The 21,371-nt window shown below is 44.6% G+C and overlaps 1 protein-coding gene across 13 annotated transcripts in view; it reads left to right on the top strand.

Annotated features, from left to right (window-relative positions):
* Nucleotides 1-21,371, top strand: part of SASH1 (SAM and SH3 domain containing 1) — a 335,989-nt gene that overhangs the window by 290,340 nt on the left and 24,278 nt on the right. For 7 of the 13 annotated variants that reach the window (XM_067701818.1, XM_067701821.1, XM_067701817.1 and 4 more), the window contains 3 exons: nt 9,599-9,731; nt 14,959-15,791; nt 20,811-20,885. In XM_067701818.1, coding sequence (XP_067557919.1) covers nt 9,599-9,731; nt 14,959-15,791; nt 20,811-20,885 — 1,041 coding nt within the window. Of the gene's footprint in view, nt 1-4,344; nt 4,859-8,670; nt 8,988-9,598; nt 9,732-14,958; nt 15,792-20,810; nt 20,886-21,371 lie in introns of those variants that run through there. The other 6 variants (XM_067701822.1, XM_067701825.1, XM_067701823.1 and 3 more) reach the window with 4 other exon arrangements.

Raw genomic sequence — 21,371 nt, 5'->3', positions numbered from 1 at the left:
TGAAGAAATAGGTGCTCTTTTTGTACTACTTGTGAGATTTTAAAATAATACAGTGTTTCTTCTGAGCACACTGTTATTAGTATGTATCAAAAGACTTAACGATATGCCCATTCTTCACCCATCAGTTCAACAATCTAATCATTTATTCTAAAGAAAGAATGTATTAGATGCATTAGAAATTTTACCACAGTGTTCATCGGAGTATATTTTACAATATTGAAAAATTGGAAACATGCGCATGTCCAATGATTGAGGATAGTATTTAAGTAAAGTATGGTGTACTTCTGTGTCTGAATACTATTGAATCATTAATGTATTGTCATATTTTATTTTTTGAACATGTGTTGATGTGGGGAAATGTTCAAAACATATTAATTTTTAAAAGCAAGTTATAAAACAGTTTGAACAGTGTACATTGAGGGCCCCAGGGTTTCTCTAAAGGAAACATTAAGAGGCAGCAGTGTGGCTTAGAGGGTCACAATTATAAGTGGGCACTTTGTTTCTATTTACACCTGTGTTCATTTGAGGGAGGCTTTGGGGACCTTGATCGTAACTGTGGGGCGGGGGGGTGGAACAGCTAAAGATCACAAGGCCATCCTTTTTTTGTTTAAAAAAAAGTAACATAAAAGTGTATTGTGTGTGTGTGCGTGCATGTGTGTATGAAGATATAAACCAAAATATTACTAATTTTTCTGATTAGGAAGATATGAGTATTTCCTTTCTCTTTTTTTCTGTATCTGCATTTTCCAAAATTTCTAATTAAAAATATATCTTGTGTTAGTAGGAATAAACAATAAATGTTACTGAAACGCAGACAGAGGAATGGAAATGACAGTGCTCTTTGGCCTCTTGAAGTTCAGTGAAGGGCTAGTAATACTGCGATCATGTATTGAGCTAAGTCCTAAGAGAACGTTTGTTAGGTTGCTTTACAGCCACCTGGCCTAAGGAAGATGAGGAGGAAAGCCAGGAAGGCTTTCCAGAGGAGGTGACACACGAACTGAATCTTTTTTTTTTTGGCTGTGTTGGGTCTTCGTTGCTGCGCGCGGGCTTTCTCTAGTTGCGGGGCGGGGGGGCTACTCTTCGTTGCGTTGCGCGGGCTTCTCATTGCGGTGGCTTCTCTTTGTTGCAGGCTCTAGGTGCGCGGGCTCAGTAGTTGCGGCACATGGGCTTCGTTGCTCCGCAGCATGTGGGATCTTCCCGGACCAGGGCTCGAACCCGTGTCCCCTGCATTGGTAGGCGGATTCTTAACCACTGCGCCACCAAGGAAGTCCTGAACCGAATCTTGAAGGATGAGTAGGAGCTAGGGAAGTAGATGGGGGTGGACAGAGATCTTCCCCAAAGAGGAATCCTCAAGTGCAGAGGTGTGCAGACACGTGAGAGATGGGGTATCTGAGATGATGTGAGGAAGTCGCAGTATGAGAACCAGGTGCTGTGAGAGGCTGTTTCCACATAGTGTCTGCATAGCTGAGCGTAACGTGCAGAGAAACTGGAAGTAAGGGCTCTGAGCACGCAGTCCTGCTTTTCACAATATGGCCCTTGGACTTTGCTCTGAGGACCTAATGGATAGTTGCTTAGAGTGGGAATGAGATGCTCAAATCTGTCCTCTGAAAATTTGCGTACTTACTATGTGGTGGGTAGTTCAAGTCCACTACCCAGTGAACAAGACCAGCGATGCTCTTCCTTTGTGAAGTTGATCTGCCCTGTTGCCACCTTCCCTCCACCGAGAAGTGTCGCAGGGTGGCCTGGACCAGGCTAGTCTTTTGAATATCCCGCAGTTTACTCAGATACACAGCAAGGGCTGGGAGCTGTGGGGCTGAAGAGTCTCAGCTTCTTCATTCTACGTGCATTATTTGCTGCAGGCCCACTGGTGCACTGGGCACCCCGCTTATAAGGAGGGGAGCGGACATGGTCCCTGTCCCTGTGGTGTCTCCTGTCTTCTGAAGGAGAAGCCCTTGTTGGGTGCCCGTGTGGCTCCCTACATGGAGTGTCTCCATAAACACCTGGCTCCTCTGAGAGTGGCAGCAGCGACAGTTAAAAAGGGAGGTAAAGGGACTTCCCTGGCGGTCCAGTGGTTGAGATTTTGAGCTTCCACTGCAGGGGGCTCAGGTTTGATCTCTGGTTGGGGAACTAACATCCTGCATGCCGCTTGGTGCAGCCAAAAATAAGGGGGGCTGGGCAGGAGGAGAGACCACCGGGAGGCCAAGCAGGTCCTTCCCTGCACCCGCCTCACAAAACCTGGCTCTTGACTTGAGGACACGGGGAGGGGGAAGGGTAAGCTGTGACAAAGCGAGAGAGTGGCATGGACACATATACACTACCAAACGTAAGGTAGATAGCTGGTGGGAAGCAGCCGCATAGCACAGGGAGATCAGCTCGGTGCTTTGTGACCACCTAGAGGGGTGGGATAGGGTGGGTGGGAGGGAGGGAGACGCAAGATGGAAGAGATATGGGGACATATGTATAACTGATTCACTTTGTTATAAAGCAGAACTAACACACCATTGTAAAGCAATTATACTCCAATAAAGATGTAAAAACAACAACAGCCTGGCTCTTGAGGCCCAGCTCCCTCGATCTCACACTGTAGAGGTTTCAGGACCTTCCAGGCTCCAGGCCTCACAGTTAAGGTCTCCTTTCATTTTCTCAAAGGACCCTAAGAGGCTTGTCACTGCCTGTTTTATAAATGAGAGTTCACAAGTGGCATAAAGGAGACCTCAGCCTATGTCTGCAGGATTCCAGAGTTCTGGCTCCGAATCCTGCCCAGAATCTTCTGTGTATCTGAACAACCTGTTCAGACTCACCCTCAAATGTTGGCCATTATCACTTGCTTTCATGTGTTTTTGCTACTTACATGGCACCTAAAACAGCAGTTTGCAAGAATTAAAATCTCTCTTGTTTGAATTCCCATCAGTAATCGAGGGAATGCAGATGTAATCATCACTTACCAAGCTCCAAGCTCCAGTGGTCGATTATACTCAATTATATACAAAATTCGTAAAACATCAACACTTTAACACAAATGTTATTAGATGAAGTTTACGTGGAGGAACACTAAGACCCGTAGGAGTAGAGTGATTTGCTGGAGGACTTGGAAATTAATGCCCGGCTGCTCTAGCTCCAGAGTCTGTGAGTATTTCCCCACTGTCTTTGGGGCATGCACATTTTCTTAGTTTTCATGAAGTAACAAAGAAATTCAAGTGCGACTTCTACTGACAGTCTTAAGGAATTCTCAGCCCAGTGATGCACGCAGTGTGGTTCTCAGTCTTGGGTGAAGGAAGCCCGGGTGGAGTTAGGGTGTTGCAGGAGCAGAACCGTGAAGTGTCACAATCTTCCTCTGCCGTTTGCTGTCTGTGAAATGAGATCATGTGTGCAGATACCCAGCAGAGTGCCTGGGAATCGTGAGCATTTGATAAATACGGGTGATTGAAGTCCCACATTGGGAAAGCGCTGCCACCACTTGGGGCACATGTGGGTCCTCAGATGGCAGTGTGGAAGGGAGCGGATGTGAAACCAGAGAGGGCATCAGGGAATGGCTTTGCGAAATGGGAAACAGACAATATAGGGAAGGTGTGGCGAACCATTGTGGGGAGAAATAATAGGAAATTCGATAAATGATGGGAGGAGACATTTTGGGGGCAGAAAAATTGAGGGAAAGGGAATTTCATGAGGAGTGAGAGATGCCAAAGGGATGAAGGAGAGCAGGACAGGTGCCCAGGAAAAGAGGATGAGCTCTGGCCATCTGGGATACCCCAGGATCACTGCTATGTGATATCCTACTAAGAGAGGGGCTCTCGCATAGTACATAAATAAAGACCCACACAGTGAGAGGCACCTAGGAGTGGGTAGCTTGGACTACACAATGGGAATACATGACTTATCCCCCTGAATGAATTTAGCCCTGGAAATAGACATACAACCTGTGTCACGGAAACTTCACATGGGTTTTCAGTCCTGCCTTTTTAGATGGTGTTCTGTTTAAGTAACAATGTGATGTCGCTCCCTAGACAGCCCTGAGAAAATTAAATGACCATCTAGTGACAGAGTCCCCGTGCTTACATTTTAGAATCCAAGAGAACTCAGCTGCTCTGAAGTGATCGTTGAAACAATTTGGTTAAGACAGTTTTAGAAGCATCAGTGAAGGGGACCTACATTTACTCTAGTGGTTAAAATAGAAAAGAAAAAAAAAAATACGAAGCGGGAGAGAGACAGAAAGTGACAGCTTTAGGAGAAAACCACAATCATAAGTTTTAATTCAGGAATTTCAAAAATAGCCCTTGGAAGGTGTCTATTTTCAATTGCGACGACTCCCTTCAGGGGGTGTTGGGAAGACTATCTGCAAAAAAGATCTCTTTTCAGTTCAGTCACTCATGAGGGTGAGTCCTTGTCCCGGATTTGCTGAGATTCTCGCGTTCTTTTTTTTCTTTCTCTGGAATTCCATAGACAGTAATTAAGGAACTGGAGGCCAGCGGGAGGTCAGGGAGCCTTCGTCAGTGAAAACGGGGATTGTTTGCCACGTACAACACTCCCTTTTTTCCTTGTGGTGAATAGGAGATTTGCTTAGAGCTGATGACTTCTGCCTTTCTTACAAGTTATGCAGTTAGCGAGGAACTGGGGGATCAGGCCACAAGCAGCTAATTGAAACCAGTGTCTTCACTTTCTTCTCCTCCGGATCGTAAGCTGTGCCGGCAGAGCCGCCCGATCATGTAACTTCCAGGGAGTATGTTCGAGGAGTGCCTCACCATCACTTTGAGATTCCAGAGGTGGCAAGCGGGAGTGAAGACGCGCTCGGAGTGGGGAGGGGGCGGGGGTCCCGGACGAGCTCAGAATCACCCCTGAGGCCTGCTCAATGCCGAAGCCGGTAAGTTCGCTGGACACGCTTCACGTGAAGGGGGAAATGTGCTTTCCGTCGCTTCAAGGAAAAGCTTTTTAATTGTTCCCGGCTATGATGCTTCCGTCTTTCCTATCCAAATTCCTCTAGATTCATCCTTCTTCCCTTGTTTACTTCCCTACCTTATAACCCAGAGCATTCTTTCCTAGCTTGCTCACCCGATACTAAGGCATAGCTTTTGGAGGAGAGGAGTGAATATTATTTTGAGAATAAAGCGGGCATGCGAGGGGTTCGGTGTACGTGGGGCTGGGAGCTTAGTTGCCACTTGTGGAGGCTTCTCGTGCGGAAGACTTGGTTTCGGGCAGCTTGGCACACGGCTTTTCATAAACCTACGACTGGTTTCCTTCTCTTAACTTGAAGGTTAACGCCATCGACGTCGTGTGAATTTCACAGGCGAATATCTCGCCAATTTCAGAATACTTTTCAGAAGTGCATAAATATAGTGTTCCCGAGCATAGTTCCGGGGCGAGATAAGTTAACTTAGTCGGGACAGCATGCTACGTGTTTGGAGCTGGGGAAGCAGGCTGAGTAACTGTGTTTCTGCAAAAGGCACAGCTGTAATCCTGTGCTCAGCAAGGTCTCCAGCAGTCCCCAAAAGGGTTCTAGTTGCTCCTTGCAAGTTCAGTTTAATCTGTATCACAGCACGTTACTCCTGTGCCTGCGCGACTGTGCCACGCAGCTTTTGGAAAGCATTTGTTCTGGCACATCATGATTTGCAAGAACTGTTTGTTACAAGGTCAGGGGCGAGTGAAGCATCTGTTCCCGACCTGCAGTGACAGGCTTCAGTTGGACAGTAAGGGGATGCTTTGCTCCCTCCAGCACACACATTTTTGTATCTACAGATGCTATTAATTGTGTTCCCTTTTTTCTGATTATCCTCAATGTAGCTGTGTTATAAAAAGTTCTCCACGCTGGCTCCGTGTCTTTCCCATTAGAACATTGCAGATGTGTCAGGGACGCACATGTTCCAAAAGAAGCCGAGAAGGAGGGAGGCTCCACCCTCCGTCACAAGCCAAAAGGGCCCCATAGGCTCCTCCTCATTCAGCAGCCTGGCAGGCGAATTGTGTACTCTCTCTTTAAAGCAGCTATAGTTTTGTGCCTTGGCTTGGTCAATTTGTTATGGTTTAAAACTGTGGAGCCAGCTGTCTGCAATCTGATGTAATGTTGCCATGGAAACCAGAAATGAAACACTTAAGCATTCACCACAGAATTACTACATATAGCATTAGCCAAAGTAATTAAAAGTTGAGCCATATGGGCTTTCTGGTGGAAAAATATGCAATAGAGAGGCTGGAAATTAAATGTTTCTATTTACAGTATTGTAAATCCACATCCTTTGGTGGGGTAAATCGGTTGCCTTTTCTACTACAGGTTTGGAGGTGGGGGGTTTTATACAGATGATTGAGTTTTCACCTTCTAATTTAGAAGCTGGTCAAACTAAAGTTTATCCTAGCACTCTGACCTGGGCTAGGACAGGGAGGGGAAGAGATGCCATCTTGTGTTTGAATGTATATAAACATACAGTGTTATTTTTTTCACTGTAGTTTATTTAAAACCTGTTTTATAATAACTCTGAGTCTATTTCTTGGAATCAGTCATTCATTTTATATACATTGCAGATTTCCCTCGTCTTCTACAAAGTTCCCCTAGGTGTGAGGCTTTCCTTTATATACCCATATCTGTTTCTTAATTTTAAAAAATTCTCACACTCCCATCTCACACATGTATGGGGGGGTGTATTTTCTGAATAAAAAGACAAGTCTTTTCTTCAGCATTTGGGAAGTGGCACATGCTTATTTAAAAGGAGAGACGTGAAATGAGGAATTTAAGCTTTACTCCCTAGTTTAAAAGAAAACTGCATGCCGTTTACGGAGTCTTTATGTTGAAACAGCTGGAGAGAATTTTTTAAAGGCAAATATTTCACAACTCTTTTTCCTCTGGACTCAGAAGGAAGTGAGAAGTCAACACCTCTCTCAATAAAAAGCATCCTTGGGATACACTGTTCAACTACCTCCAGTGACTTCCGGGCTCACTTAAGAGGAGATTTTCTATTTTTAAAATGATAATAAGATATATATATATATATATATATATATATATATCTTGAATGACTTTGGTTTTATCCTACATGTCTCTTCATATAAATTGTGCTGCATCTATCTCATCTAGTGTTCAGAAACATGCTAATGCAAAGAAAGTTATTGGTTGCTATGATTTGTGATTTGTCAGTGGCAAACACCTCCAGACTTTTAGTTTTTTTAAAGAAAAAGAAAAATAACACTAACTCAAAGTTCTAAAGAGTTCTTGTTCCTCAAAAATAGATGGAACATGTGAAAGCAATTAAATAAGTACCTGGAATATGTTCTTTTTCGCCCCAGTGAATCTGGGGCAGAGGAAGGTAGGATGGTGGGGCATGGGGTGGGGTAGGGGAGGGCATTGCCTTTAAATCTGCTGTCCTGGTTCAACTGTTCCGATTTTTCCCTGAAAAGCTCTTTCCGGTGGTCTGCTTCCTACAAGTGATTTGTGTCTTCGGTGGACTCAAGATTTTTGTAGTACTCCTTTCCGGGTCCCATTTCTCTTTTTACTTCCCCCCAGCCCCCATGCACACCACCACCAGCAACCCCCAGGCTAGGTATGAGTGATCTTCATCCTGTGATGCAGCTTCCTGGAACTTATTTATGGACAACCTGTGCTTATTTCATTCTCACTTGACTTCAGAATTTTTTAACGTGAGGGTTATAGATGGTCTAGATTTGTAGGTACAGAAGCTTTCTGTAATCAAGTGTCGACTCTTCTATTAGAAGTACTTGACTCTCGAGATACATCAAGAAGGCAGAATGTTTTTCAGTGTTTATGTGTAATTCCATGCACTGTGGTTTTGTTCAGGTGCTGATTACCCAGAATGAGGGCTAACCAAGTTCTCATTCCTCTGGTTGACCACTCTGACCATTCCATCGCAAACCAACAATTCATCCAAGAAAAAGTAACATTCAAATCAGACAATTGCCATTATGTAGTAGAAGCTGTACTTATTATTTTAATTTGTTACATTTTAAGATTTAGACCAAATGCCTTAAGCCTGATTACCAGCATGCAATGTATCCTCCTTCCCCTGTTATCTGGGCGTCGATTTCTGCTCTTCATTACCAGGTAACCAGCAGTTAACCTTAATTCTGAAATGTGTATGCAATATTTTACCTAGGACCTTTAAAGAAATTGGACATTGACATACTTCACAGAAGGGAAGCCTGAGAAATACCCCTGTCCCGATGACTGGCCATTCATGGGTTGTAATAATTATTCTTTAGCGAGTTAATGGTTTGCTTATAATTTTGCAGTGAGAAAGTGCAATGGCTCCAGTGCTGGGAACTCCAGGGCGAGGACAGAGGCCATGATATGGGTCGTATCTCCCTTACGCAGGGCCAGAGTGCTACAGAAATACTTGTGGACTCACAGCAGGCACTATTTTTTTCTGCCTAAGTAATTAATATAATCCCTACCTCATTTCCTCTTGAACTGTTCTCTGCTAACTCTTGCTTACCTATTTAGTTTCTATAAAATTGGGATTAATGAGAGTATTTCTTGGAGGGGGGAGTTCTCCTTATTAGGCTCGTGTTCGGAGATGTGGTTTGTTTTTGGTTAGAGGCATTTCTCTCCGGACTCTGTCAGTGAACTAGGTTGGAGGAGATGGAGAGAAGGCTGTTGGCAGGATGCGCGGGGTGAACTGGAGCCGCTCCGAGCGGCCTGGGCTCTGTGGACGCTGCGCACTTCCGCCGGGCTCTGCGCTCCTGGGGATACCTGCGCGCCAGGCCCGGGCAGCTCATCCACTGAGTTGGAGACTCTGTTTCACATTTTGAACAGATAAAACAGAGGAAGCTGCATGTTGAATGTTGAAGCTAACTTGGAAACGAGACCCGCATTTTGTTCACAAGGAAAGGATTGTTTTTCGCTTGGGTCACTGCTGCAGAGAGACTTTTTTCTCTCTCTCTCTCTGTAATGTTTGATACTTGAGGGAAAACAGCTGGACTGAGCATACTTGAATCACTGCAGAACGAAATGGGATGCTGGGGAATATGGACAGGACTGTATGGCTGAAAAGGTCAGCTTTTTCCCTTGTCCCTCGTGGAGGAATGCGGGGCCTGTCCCCATGCTCGCCTTGTGAGCTCTCGGAAGGAGCTGGGAGAGGCTGAAGGAGGGATGGCTGAGATGTGGCAGACGGTCCTCACAGATGGGACCGAAGATGGCTTTCTGCATCTCTTCCGTTTTCCTGCCCTGCTGTTTTTGATTTTCGGGGAGGACTGGAACAAGTCAACAGAATTTGGGTTTGGAGAAGTAGTCGATGACCACGTTAAACAGCGAGTCCTGATGGGCCAGACAGAGAGCCTGGCCCAAACCACAGCAGTGTAACTGGAATTACAGGGCCGGGCTAGGAGAGCATCCTGCCCGAGTTCTCTGAAGGAGACCCGGAATTCATTGAGACAAATGCACCACATGCCGGGCCAGGGCATCGGTGTGTGTTGTGGTGCCTAGGACCTAATTCTCCACCAAATTAGACCTTAAGATGATGATACGTGTTGCTCCAAGAACCTGTGGGGCAGCTTTGTCGGTGCCCCAAGTTCAGCTGCAGAGCTGCCCAGAGTTCAGACTGGCAGTGAGGCGGAGCTGCACCGGGCAATTATCTGATTAACTTTTCCTTTGTTTCTTTGACAGTCAAGAGAACAGTCGGATGATGAGACGGAAGAGTCGGTGAAGTTTAAGAGGTTACACAAGCTGGTAAACTCCACTCGCAGAGTGAGAAAGAAACTAATCAGGGTGGAAGAAATGAAGAAGCCCAGCCCTGAAGGTAAAAAAGCAAACTCCACCCCGCTTATTCCAAAGTCAATCATTTGGGGTCCGTCTGTCGGTAGAAAATATGAAAGTAGAAAATGGCTTGAGTTCCGGCTGAGGCCGGCGGAGGGAGAATTCGGGTCTGCAGGTGAGCAGGGCAACGCTCAGTACCTTCTGGGACGAAGGATCCTGGCGTCCAGCATTCCAGGGGCTTAGTTATTTCAGCATTACAGAGAGGGGAAATGGCTAGCGTATGACAATGAAATCTTCTCAAGATGTGGTTCGGCTTTCATTTTGACCTTGCACCATTTTATATAAACTTTATTTTATATCACCTTCTGAGCATAAGCCTCTGCTCCCAAAAGGATGGTGGTTCTAACCCTGTGAATTTAGTCCAAAGTTAATATACCTCCATCTCAAACATCTAACAGACGAGGCACTTAATGTCCTTTCAGATCTCTGAGGGATGATTTGTTCTTCCTGTAAACAGTCTCAAGTCTCGGTTCCAATGAGGCTTTAAGGACCTCGCATTCTACGTGGATTCTTAAGAGCTAGATCCCTGGCTAAGCCACTTGTCAGAGGAAGCAATAATATCGAAAGGGGCATGAGCTTGGATTTATTGCAATGAATAGTTAACCTTTGAAGTGCAATTATGACAGTTTGAATCTCAACCGTGTCCATCTTTCTTATTGTTAGTAAAGTGTGTTTGCAGCATCTTGTAAAATTCTTGCAAAAAGTTACAATAAAAGAGTAAGATTTCCTGTTTGGAAAACAATTAGTGAATTGAAGGAAGTACTGGAAAGAATTTTTTTTTTTTTAAAGCACATTACTTGTTGAAGTGTCACATCTACATTGCGAGGAAGTTCAAAATTTTAACATGTAGGTTTAAAAAATATCATTATAGAGGCTTTTTTGTTGTACATAAATCAAACCTTGGAAGGAACTGAATTTCCCTTTATTTAAATAGATGAGGGTTTCTTGTTGTTATTACTGCTGTTCTTAAAATTTTTGTTTGATGTAATTATCAGTTTAAATCCCCTGGAGGAATACTGAAGGTGAGGGGGTAACTGTGGGAAAGTGGAGCTAAAAAGGGAAAAGAAAAGAGGAGAGAGACAGAGAAACAGAGGGAGAGACAGAGGGAGAGAGACTCTATCTGCTTCACGGCCAGTTTCATAAACTTAGAGCTGTGTTTAGTTCCAGGGTTTCATCGGGGTGTCTTTTGCATGGTAATTCCGGGTGCAATGCTGATTTACATTTGGCTGTTTTAATACCTGCCTGTCTGTCATGATTTCACAGGACAGAATATAGCCTGACTTCCTCTCCCCGTGGCAGCTCTTACTGAAATCACACACAGTGTCGTTTGGTAATATTAAGTAGAACCATATGGAAGAGCCATCATTCAACCTTGGGAGTGTTGCATTTTTAAAACAAACCTCATGCATGCTTGCCAAAGTTAAATCTCATATATCATGCATAGATTGGTGGGTCTTGTCCATAAATGAGATAAATGGGAGCAGTACCTGGTCCTGGGCCTACCACCCAGGAGCCCCTTCGTATGCGATAGTCATATGTGTTGGGGCAGCCTTTCCACTAGAATAACACTCATAAAAATGCAGAAATGTTCTCATTTGTATATTTATGTCAGAGTAAATCAATTCAACTGTCTCTGAGAGACATAGTTGAAAAAATGGGGAAATATACCCAAAGAGGTAGCTGTAGGGTGAAAAGTAATAACTATACGGACTTTTAGCTCTGAACTTTGATTCATCTTCATATGAATTAGGTGCCCTAGACGGAAGATGGATTTGGTGAGTTTGAATCCCCAGTGACACGTCTGGTGTCTGGGGAGCTGGGGTGCTATTGACCAGGCTTGCCATTGGCACCAGGAGAGGCCCCAGGTTTGTGTGCAGCTGAGGTCATCCACTGCAGGCTGCCCCCAGCACCGTGCTAGATGAGAACGCCTCCATCCCGTGCATGGTAGAACGTTCTGCGGTTCCTCAGCAGCAACAGAACCGATGCTGATACAGAGAGGCCACCCTGGCACCTGCTTTGCAAAGCTGGAGAGATTCATACGCCCAACAACCCCTCCTCCTGCCCCTGGGCCTTCAAAGAGCTGATCCTTTTGACTTCCCTCATGCCTGTGCCAATACTAAGTTGTCTGAATAATAATGAGCATTTACGGAGAGCCTTCTGTGCGCCAGCCACTTTCCTGAACACTTTAGATTTTATGTTCCTGTTAATATGTCATCTTCAGAACAGCCACCAGAGGCAGGCACTAATACTACCCTCATTTCACAAATAAAGAAACTCCGACAGACACAAAGAGGGGAAGTAATTTACTCACGGTCACCGAGCCAGCTGGCCGGAGACCCGGAGTTAACGTCTGAGCAGCCTGACTCCTCTACCTCCTGGGTCTGTACTCTGCTCCCACCCCATCTCTCACCCCCCAGCTCTGGAGTCTTGGAAAAGCCAGGAGAGTTACAATCCATCACCCAGTCTTACCCTTGTAACTTGAGTTGCAAGTCCTTATCTGGGGCGTGCATGACCTTAGACAATATGAACTTGTAGGCCAGGGCGGTGCCCTTCATCCAGCCATTTCTGTGTCTTCTACCCAAAGCTGATAGCCACCCACTGTCTTCCCTCATTTCTCCAGTTCATCTGTAACCTGCTAATGAATCATTAGCTTTTGTACAGTGCTTTTCGGCTTATGAAGTACCTTCACATCTCTTTTCATTTAATTTTATCCTCTCAATAACCTTATAATAGATACTAATAAAATAGGTAGGCAGTGGGAATTCCCTGACTGTCCAGTTTGAGTTCAATACCTGGTCGGGGAACTAAGATCCCACAAGCCTCATGGCACAGCCGAAAAAATAAATAAAATAAAATAGGTAGGCATTATTCCAGGTGAGGAAACAGACTCGGAGAGATGAAATAATTGCCCACACTCATGGAGGTGGTGAGTAGCAGAGCCAGGGCTGGAATCTAGGGCATCAATCTGCATCCTTGGCATTCAGCCATCCTATCTCCTGACTCCTTCCTCTGGTCAGAATCACCTTCCCTTCCGTATTCTGATCTCAGCTGAGCAAGAAGCAAATCACACGCCAAATGATGATGGAATGAGAGCATCTTGATTGTCGTACTTTTGACTTGATACTTGTACTTTCAGGTCAGAGGTGAATGGGAGAAGTAATGCTCTAAACCCAAGGAATCCAGTCTGGGCTGGGATTTCAGGCCTGGGTCAGGCACAGGCAGAAGAACCTCATGTACCACATGAGGACTGCCCTCAGCACGGGCTGAGGTGGCCTCTTTGGAAGCATTTGCCATGTTTCCCTCCAAACTCTTTACCAGATGCCGACGTGCCAGAACCAGGAAGTAGAGCTACATACATCACAGGCATGTGTGAACCAGCTGGTCCCAAACTCAAATGTGACACCGAAGTATTGGAATCTCTGATGACAACACCAAATATAGAATCCAGAAAATTTCCAGACCACTGCTGAGTGACAGGTCCTTAACTTCCCCAAGGCCCCTTAAGACTGTGCGTAAATGAGGGCCTTTGCACACCTCTCTGGACACCGGGGCTAAATATGAAGTCATGATCTGTGATTGGACTATTTTAGAGAAAAGTCCTCTGTTGGGCTGCCCCTGCCACCAGGCTATGCCTCTCAGCCCCATCACTTCATCCCTGGAAGTGGAGGGTAGACTGTATCCGGAAGAGGTTGCCATTTTTACTTCCAGTAACGTAAGGACCCTTGGTCTTCAGTCCATATTAGGTGTCCTGAGGAAGGAGTGGGAGACATTCACGATGTGTGCACACTGCTTCTGGTCCGGCCAGTATTCGTCAGAACCACAGACCCTGCTTTTAAACTCCCTTGAAAGATCCGGGAATAATTCTTGAGTGAATATATTTGTGCTGCAGATGATGGAGAACTTTGGACCAGATATAATTTTGAATCTCCCTCCCCACCACCGTCTCCTTGACATCAAAGTCAACCTTGGGTTGTATTTAATAGCAGCAGGTCCTTTTTATATTTGTAACTGTAATTCCCATCATTTGGAAAACTAAGAAACTTCTGGAATTTTAAAGGCCTGCTACCAGTCGCTCATCTTTTGCTCCTCTGTAGCGAGCCACCCTCTCCCTTCGTCTTTGACATTTAACCACACACTGGGACCCTCATCCCAGGTGGTGTATTTAGTGCCATCCGTCTGTTCCAAGGAACTTGGTGCTTTTTCCCCTTCACAATTCAGCTGGCACAAAGCTGCAGTGCTCAGAAGTTTCCTTATAATTAAAGGGACACAGCCAGTTAGGATCACTACACCCAGAGTTTGACCTACTTCTTTTCTCACAGATGTTCACATAACACATGCAGAAAAGAACTCAATTTTCCTGCCAGCAAGTCCAAACCTTTCCACTGGTCTCTGGAAGTCTTGGCTGGATACCTGCCTCCAGTGATGGCTTGAAGAGCTGGAATCCTTGAGAAGAAATGGAATACTCCATGGGGCTGCTTGCGTGTCCAGGCCCTTAAATGCCCTTGCTGCTTTGTAGCAGGGCCTGCGTTGATGGGAATGTCTGTCTTGGTCCCCCAGCTCCGCAACTTTTTGTGTTTGGCTTATCAAGTGGGGACCGTTTGTCAGTTGCATTTGCAATCTACGACCCTTTATGGGGTTTCCTCACCCAGACTTCTCCCTTGGTGACTTAATTACTTAAATGGCATATGTATCAATAAAAAAAATTACTGTCAGCCACATGGCATTCATCACACTCTGACTATAAAAAGCCAACCAGACTCAACAGGAGAGCCTTTCAGAAGGGAGAACGATTGATTCCTAGCTTCTGAGGATTGCACTTGCAAACTGGGAAGGATAATTATCGTTAAATGCTAAGGAATATTGTGTTATGGATGGGCTTCGAGTGTCCAAATGCCATTTTTAATAGGTCTGTTAAGGTGTTTGGTCTACAAAGATATTGAGAGGAGGAGGAGAAATCGCATCTGAAACCTTTTAACATTAAGCCTGTGTGAAACCATTATTTGCTCAGTTTCTTTTCTTTTTTATGTGCATTTATTTAAGCAGGAGCTGGGTTTCTGGAGGGTAAGTGATTGTGGGGAGGGGCATCACTGCGGTCGCCGCATGGTTTAGCTTATTTTTTGCAGGGTTGGGGGTCTAAAGGCAAATCTGTGAGAGGACGCAAAGGTTTGTTGACAGGAGCCCGTGACTGTGTCTGTGTTGATTCCCTCCAGGCGGGGAGGAACAGGTGTTTGAGAGTTCCCCGGTCCCGGATGAAAGGTCTGCCCTGTACTCTGGAGTGCACAAGAAGCCATTTTTCTTCGATGCCTCTCCTGAGAAACCTCCAGAAGATGATTCAGACTCTCTCACCACTTCTCCATCATCCAGCAGCCTGGACACCTGGGGTGCCGGCCGGAAGCTGGTCAAAACCTTCAGCAAAGGAGAGAGCCGGGGCCTGATCAAGCCCCCCAAGAAGATGGGGACGTTCTTCTCCTACCCAGAAGACGACAAGGCCCAGAAGGTGTCCCGCTCCCTCACCGAGGGGGAGATGAAGAAGGGTCTCGGGTCCCTGAGCCACGGGGTAAGTACCGATGGTGTTTGCTTCTACGACAGCCACCGTCGCCGGCACCACCTCCTAGTGTCCCTAGAGGAGATTCAGAGCGTCCGGAAGCAGATCCGCTTGAAGAAAACGGATACTAATTATTCCTGTTCTAGAGCTTTCCTCTGCCAGCGTCCCTCTAGAAAAGGCATCAACAGCACCACCTGCGACCTGCAGCTGCTCCGGCAGAAACCCAAAGGGGGCGGGGTCAGTGGCGGCCCCGGCAGGAGGGTGCGCGGGCGCCCCTCCGTCAGCGAGTTCAATGTCACGTACGTGGTGGAGCGCAGCCTGTACAGCCACCTGAACCTGACCCAGCTAGTGCGTCCTGCCTCAGACAGGACCCTGAGCAAGGCCGAGAAGCAGGACCTGAGACGGTGCTTGCTGGAGGAGGAGGAGACCAGGAGGAAGTGGGCCGCCACGGTGGACCGCTGTACCAAAAGGGTTCTCTTGAGAATCCGCCAGAAGTCCGTGAGTCACAAAGACGGTCATGGGGACGGCCTTGTCATTTCTGTGATGTGCAGTCAAGCATTATGGCCTTTCTTGCGTGCAGGCTGGCGTCCTCCCTGCTCTTCTCATGCTCTGTCCCTCCATCACCTCCATTCCTACCCCCACTTTCCTTGAGGAATGGCTTCTCCCTCTTTCCCATTTGTCCTCTTGCCAGTTGAAGCTGTTTGAGTTTTAATTTAAAACTAAACATTGAAGCTGATCCAGAGAAGGGCTCTCAGGGTACAGGGGTGGGGTCTGGCCTCCTTCTAGAAGTGGCTGTCTTGAGTCGCAGCCATCATGTCACTTGGCCTCAAGGAAGCTGATTCAAAACAGAAGGAAGTTTTGCCCTTAAGAGAGATGTTTCTTCTCTCAGTGAGTTAAGACAGTAGGAACTAGCTCACGGTAGATTGCCACCATCATCATTGCCAATTTGGTGATTCGAAAAAACACTGTAAGGTGCTTTCTTTTATTACTAGGGGCAGACGGAAAGTTCTCAAATCTAAAAGGAAAGAAAAATTAGAGCTCTTTTGTTTTACTTAAGTATATTTGATGTGCTTATCTTTTTTAAACAAAAGGATCAACGTTTGGAAATGTCCTCCACTGCCCCATAGATTATTCTGTACATAGCAAGGAATAAAGTACTTACTTTCAAATAATGAAATGGTCTTCAATTTTATTACTGAATTATTAGAGACCTAGTAAAATTTATTTTCAGGGCAAGACTTATATTGAACTGGAGAACATAGGGATTTCCCCCCTGAAATTCCCACCCAACTTTTAGTTTGCACAAGAGCCCATATAAAATGGCACAGGGTGTGGAGGAACTGTGCACTTCCTGGCCCCTGGCGCCCTGCTTAATCCACTTGGGTCTGCTGGCCTGTCCCCTTTTATAGGTCTGAAGGAGTAGACTGTACTGCTACCTCCCATGATGGCTTCTCCCAGAGTTCCTTCACATTTGTAACATGTTCTTGCCCAGACGGTTGCTGTAATTTAAATTCATTCAATCAAGTTCTGCTTTTGGGGCCAATGCCCTCCTTAAAGGATGCTTAGGTCCGTACCAGCCCTTAGGTTTTCCAAATATTCCCATGTGTTGACTTTCTTGCTCGATCTCCACTTTTTTCACATTCTTATAAATCTTGCAGCACTTTTAATATTATCAGTTAACAGCTTTTCCTCTGGCTCTTTGTCACGGCAACAGCCTCGGTTGGTTTTGTTTTTGTTGTAAAATAACAGTTCTTTGTTATTATTTCTTGTTGTCACTCCTTCATTTCTGACCCACAGATCTTTTGGGAAATACCTGTGGCTACCTAGTCTTGGTATAATTTGTTTTTTACCTTCCGAGGTGTTCTGCCTAGTTCATCTGCCTCTCTACCTTTGGACATGACCTTGATAGAACAGATCCACCTCTTCTGTGTAAATTGATGACTCAGCCCCATGGGTTTAAATCATGCAATACTGAGAATTTTTCCGGTTGAGTGCCTTGAGCTGCTCATGTATCCCTTATATTATTTATTGCCAGGTTAATGATATAACTTCATCAGGACCTTCTCTCTAGAAGTTATATTTCTAAGATTTGTGCCATTGTGGGCCCTTGTGTGCACATTGTGAGCCAGTGATTAATTCTTCACTGACGTTTGAGTATGGACATTTGGACAAGCTTGTTTTCACGTACCAATTCCACCCCCTGTATAAGTGGCACTCTGTAACCTCTATCCCCAGTACCAGCCTGAGGCTGGGTATTTTTAAAGTACTGTGAATTTGAGGCAGTACTGGACAGTTTTAATACTTGCTGAAATACGTGTTCAGTGCTAAATCAGAAATTTGTACATACCGTTTCTTGGAAGTATAATTGTACAATCAAGAAAACAAAATTTAATTTTCTAGTTATTCAGAGAACATCGGGGAATGTAAGTTCTTTTTCTTTTGGCCGCCCTGTGCAACATGTTGGGATCTTAGTTCCCCGACCAGGGATCGAACCTGTGCCCCCTGCAGTGGAAGCTCGGCGTGTTAACCACCGGACCACCAGGGAGGTCCCAGAATATAAGTGTTTTAACAACAGAAGAGGGTTTTTTGTTTTTCTGGGTTTTTTTAAGGGATTAAAATAATTTCTTTACTTGGTTTACTTAAAAATTGTTTTCCTTTCTTCTTGTCATATATCTCTTTCATTTTATTCAAAAGTATAGTTTCCTTTACTCTTCAACCTTGATCTTTTTGTCTTTCAAAAAATGCCATATTTGCTTGATGAAACCTCAGGGAAATGACAATGCTTTGTACTCACTGGAAACGGTCGCTTGTTTTGCTTTTTATTTGGTCATTCAATTTTTGTTTGGGGAAACAGACATGCATGACATTTTGGAATTTTGTCCATTAAAAAAAAAAAATCCAAACCCCCCCAAAACGTGTTTTCAGCTGCATGACCATTCCATTGACTGGTACTTCTCATCCACAAGCATCTATCTAAAATGTTCTTGTAATTATCCGTACAGGAGATGTTTGAACTTGAAAAACCTCATTTAAGCGTTATTCGTGTAGACCACCAAAGATTGGTTTACATTCTTTTACTATTCTCTCTTGTTGTCTCTGTTGAAAGAGTGCTGCTTCAAGAACTACCTGACATTACGGAAAAAGTTGGAGATTAGTTCAGGTGGTGCTGACGGTTATATTTTGTTCATCCTCCATTGATAAAGAAGAATCAGTTCCAAATATCTTAGCATGTCACTGGGAGAGGTTTTAGTTGGTAGTTAAGAAAACCAGTCCACTCTTTCCTCTAAACTTCTTATTTTAGGAGACGATGCAGGCAGCAGTCATATGAAGACATAAATGAGCTTCTAATTTATTGCAGTTGTAGTTTCCACATAAATTCTTTGTCAGTTATTTCATATGCATCAGAAATAACATGCTGGGCTCCAGTGCTGCAGTCGGTGTTGGAATTCAAAGCAGGGAAGTACAAAAGCCGTAAAACGATGAGGCATCTGGACGCCATACTGTGTCTGTGGAGCCCTGAGTCACAGGAGAGGAACTAGAATAAAATGACTGCCTTTGCAAAAATGAGAAAATTTATTTGGCACTATAAGCTGCAAAGGGAAAGTTAAAGTTAAAAATTAGCCTTGAGAGATGGTCCTAACATTGCTTGCAGATTAGGGGATTTGGTGAGTGTTTTTGTTTGCAGAGGTCTTTCTCTTTTTATAGAGTAGATATAGGTCCAGTTAAGTTGACTGTGAGGGAAGTCAGATTGTCCATTGATATTTTTATATAAAATGAGAATGATGTCCATTGAAGGTTATGTCTGTGGTTGATTATTTAAAACAGCAGCAACAGCGTTGCTGAAGGAGAAGACCAGCTGTGTGATATCCTGAATGTCGGTTATCCTGAAATATAACACTTCTGTATCTCCTGGCCTTTCCTTCTGCTACACCTGCTCTCTTTCACTTCTTGGCCCATTCCTGGGATTGCTCTGGTTTTACATTTGAAGCTCCCAGAATTATAAGGCCCAGAACTAAGCTCCAGTTCTTCATTTGCATATTTAGAATGTTGACTAAGCCTAAACTTCAATATAACAATTGTCAGGACAAGCTACCAAATTCTCAGTGTGGCCCTAATGAAAAGTAATGGAAGAAACCAACATTCCTAGAGTGTCTGCTTTGTGCCAGGCAGTGTGCTAGAAGTCTCAAATATAGGCTATAGATAGTATGTTACTAATGAAGAAACCAAAGCTCAGAGAGTTCAGTACTCTACCTGTGGTCACACAGCAAGTTAAGTGGTAGAACCAGGATTTGGGTCCCTGTCTGTGTGATTCCAAAAACCTAGGCACTTTCCTTCCTGGATGTTTCTACTTTCTCAGTTCAATTAATATGTATCTAAGGTGTATTTATTTTAAAAAAGCAATGTTTATAGTATATGTTGTGCTTTTCTGTTCATTTCTTCCTTTTAATAGCTGTTAACTAGAGTTCTCTGAGAAACGGGTAATACAAATATTGGCACCCAAATCTGTGATTCACATTTTAGTACCAATTGCTTAAGAAGATAATCGGTGATAACAAAAATTAATGTGCTTTGAATTTCTCCTTTTTCTTAAAGATTTGGGGGTTGGCGGGGAGAGGTGGTGCTTGAGTAGCTTTTGCTAGAAAAACAGCAGAGAATTCAAACCAAGTTCTAGAAATATAAAAGCACTGAAACATAAGCAGTCCATAAAGTTTGAAACGAACCGAAAGGACAGTGAAGTTTTCATTCTATCAGTGTTTTTCCTATTGAAATTAAAGTAGTGTGGTCAGAGACAGTCACGGAATCAATCTTTTTCTTTCTGGGCAAATGTGGTGTCTTTATTTCATACACTCTGAGGAAAGGGTCATAAGTAATTAAGTTGGGCAGTTAGATGGGAGAGTTATCAGCATTTTTGGCTAGGTCAGGGAAGCAATGAGTGAGTAATCCTCTTGGCCTGATTGGACTCTACTATAAACATAACCTTTTTCCCTCCATCTCAGCGATTTAAAACTAAACAAAACAAGAGTCCCTCAGAAAAGCCTGCTGTCAGTGGCAGGGCTATAGGACTTCACATCTGGGTTTCCAAGACCACTCTGAGCACATGGGTTCCCTAATACATGTTCCCTCATTATCACTACTGTATGCAGCCGATATTAAGGGGTCTGGAAGGGAAATTTTGTTGCTAAGAGACAAGGAATCTTAGAGCACTTAACACATGTATGGTTTTTTGGTTGGTGTATTTTTTCTTTTTTTTTTACCGGTTGGTTTTTGCCTGTGAAGGGGATTCTGAACCTCTGGTGTAGGCACAGTTCCAGTGGCCTGTGGAAGGGCAGAATGAGTGGCGTCTCCTTATAACATGAATCATGTATTTTTTTTCTTCATCATTTCTCGTCTCTTACTCATCCTGTAACACGTCTGTGGTTCAGTGACATCCTACAAAGGGGACGTGTGTTGGGTTGGCACTACTGGATGGTCTTAGCATAACTGGATTGTTAGTGCTCTGCCCTCTCCTTTCCACAGAGAACCTGCAGTTTTGGAGGATTTGACTTGACAAATCGTTCTCTGCACATTGGCAGTAATAATTCTGACCCATTGGTGAGTATACATCAGAGGGGAAGCAAAAGATTTGGATTCAAGTGATGTGGTTGACACAGTTTCACATTGAGTATCTTTGAGAATCGGTACTGGGTGACCTTTTCCTCGGGATCCTAAATCGCATTTGAAGAGAAGCTCTATTTCCCCATCTTAAAGACTCTTCACAGTCCCACATGGACTGAATGATGACCACCTGTGGCCTCCATCTCTCTCTTTGCAGAAGCATCATTTCTTTAATACCCTGGTTTCCAGGTTTCTTCAAGTCACACGTCCAGATGAGTTTAGAAGGTCTCAGTCATTGGTGCACGTGTGCTTTTTGCTCATACTAGTTGCAAGTGCACGTAACTGTGACACGTGGGTAGGGCCACAGCGTGGAGCCCTGTGACTTGGGTTCCAAGAGTACGTGGCAGCATTTCTGAAAACCAGGCTTGTCATAGGCCAAGTGCATAGCCCTACACCAAGTGTAGGTCTTTCTGATCTGGGGTA

Source organism: Pseudorca crassidens, chromosome 13 (genome assembly GCF_039906515.1).
Source record: "Pseudorca crassidens isolate mPseCra1 chromosome 13, mPseCra1.hap1, whole genome shotgun sequence".
Classification (NCBI taxonomy): domain Eukaryota; kingdom Metazoa; phylum Chordata; class Mammalia; order Artiodactyla; family Delphinidae; genus Pseudorca; species Pseudorca crassidens.
The sequence above is the reverse complement of the archived record's forward strand: the minus strand, read 5'-3'. Positions and strand labels throughout refer to the sequence as shown.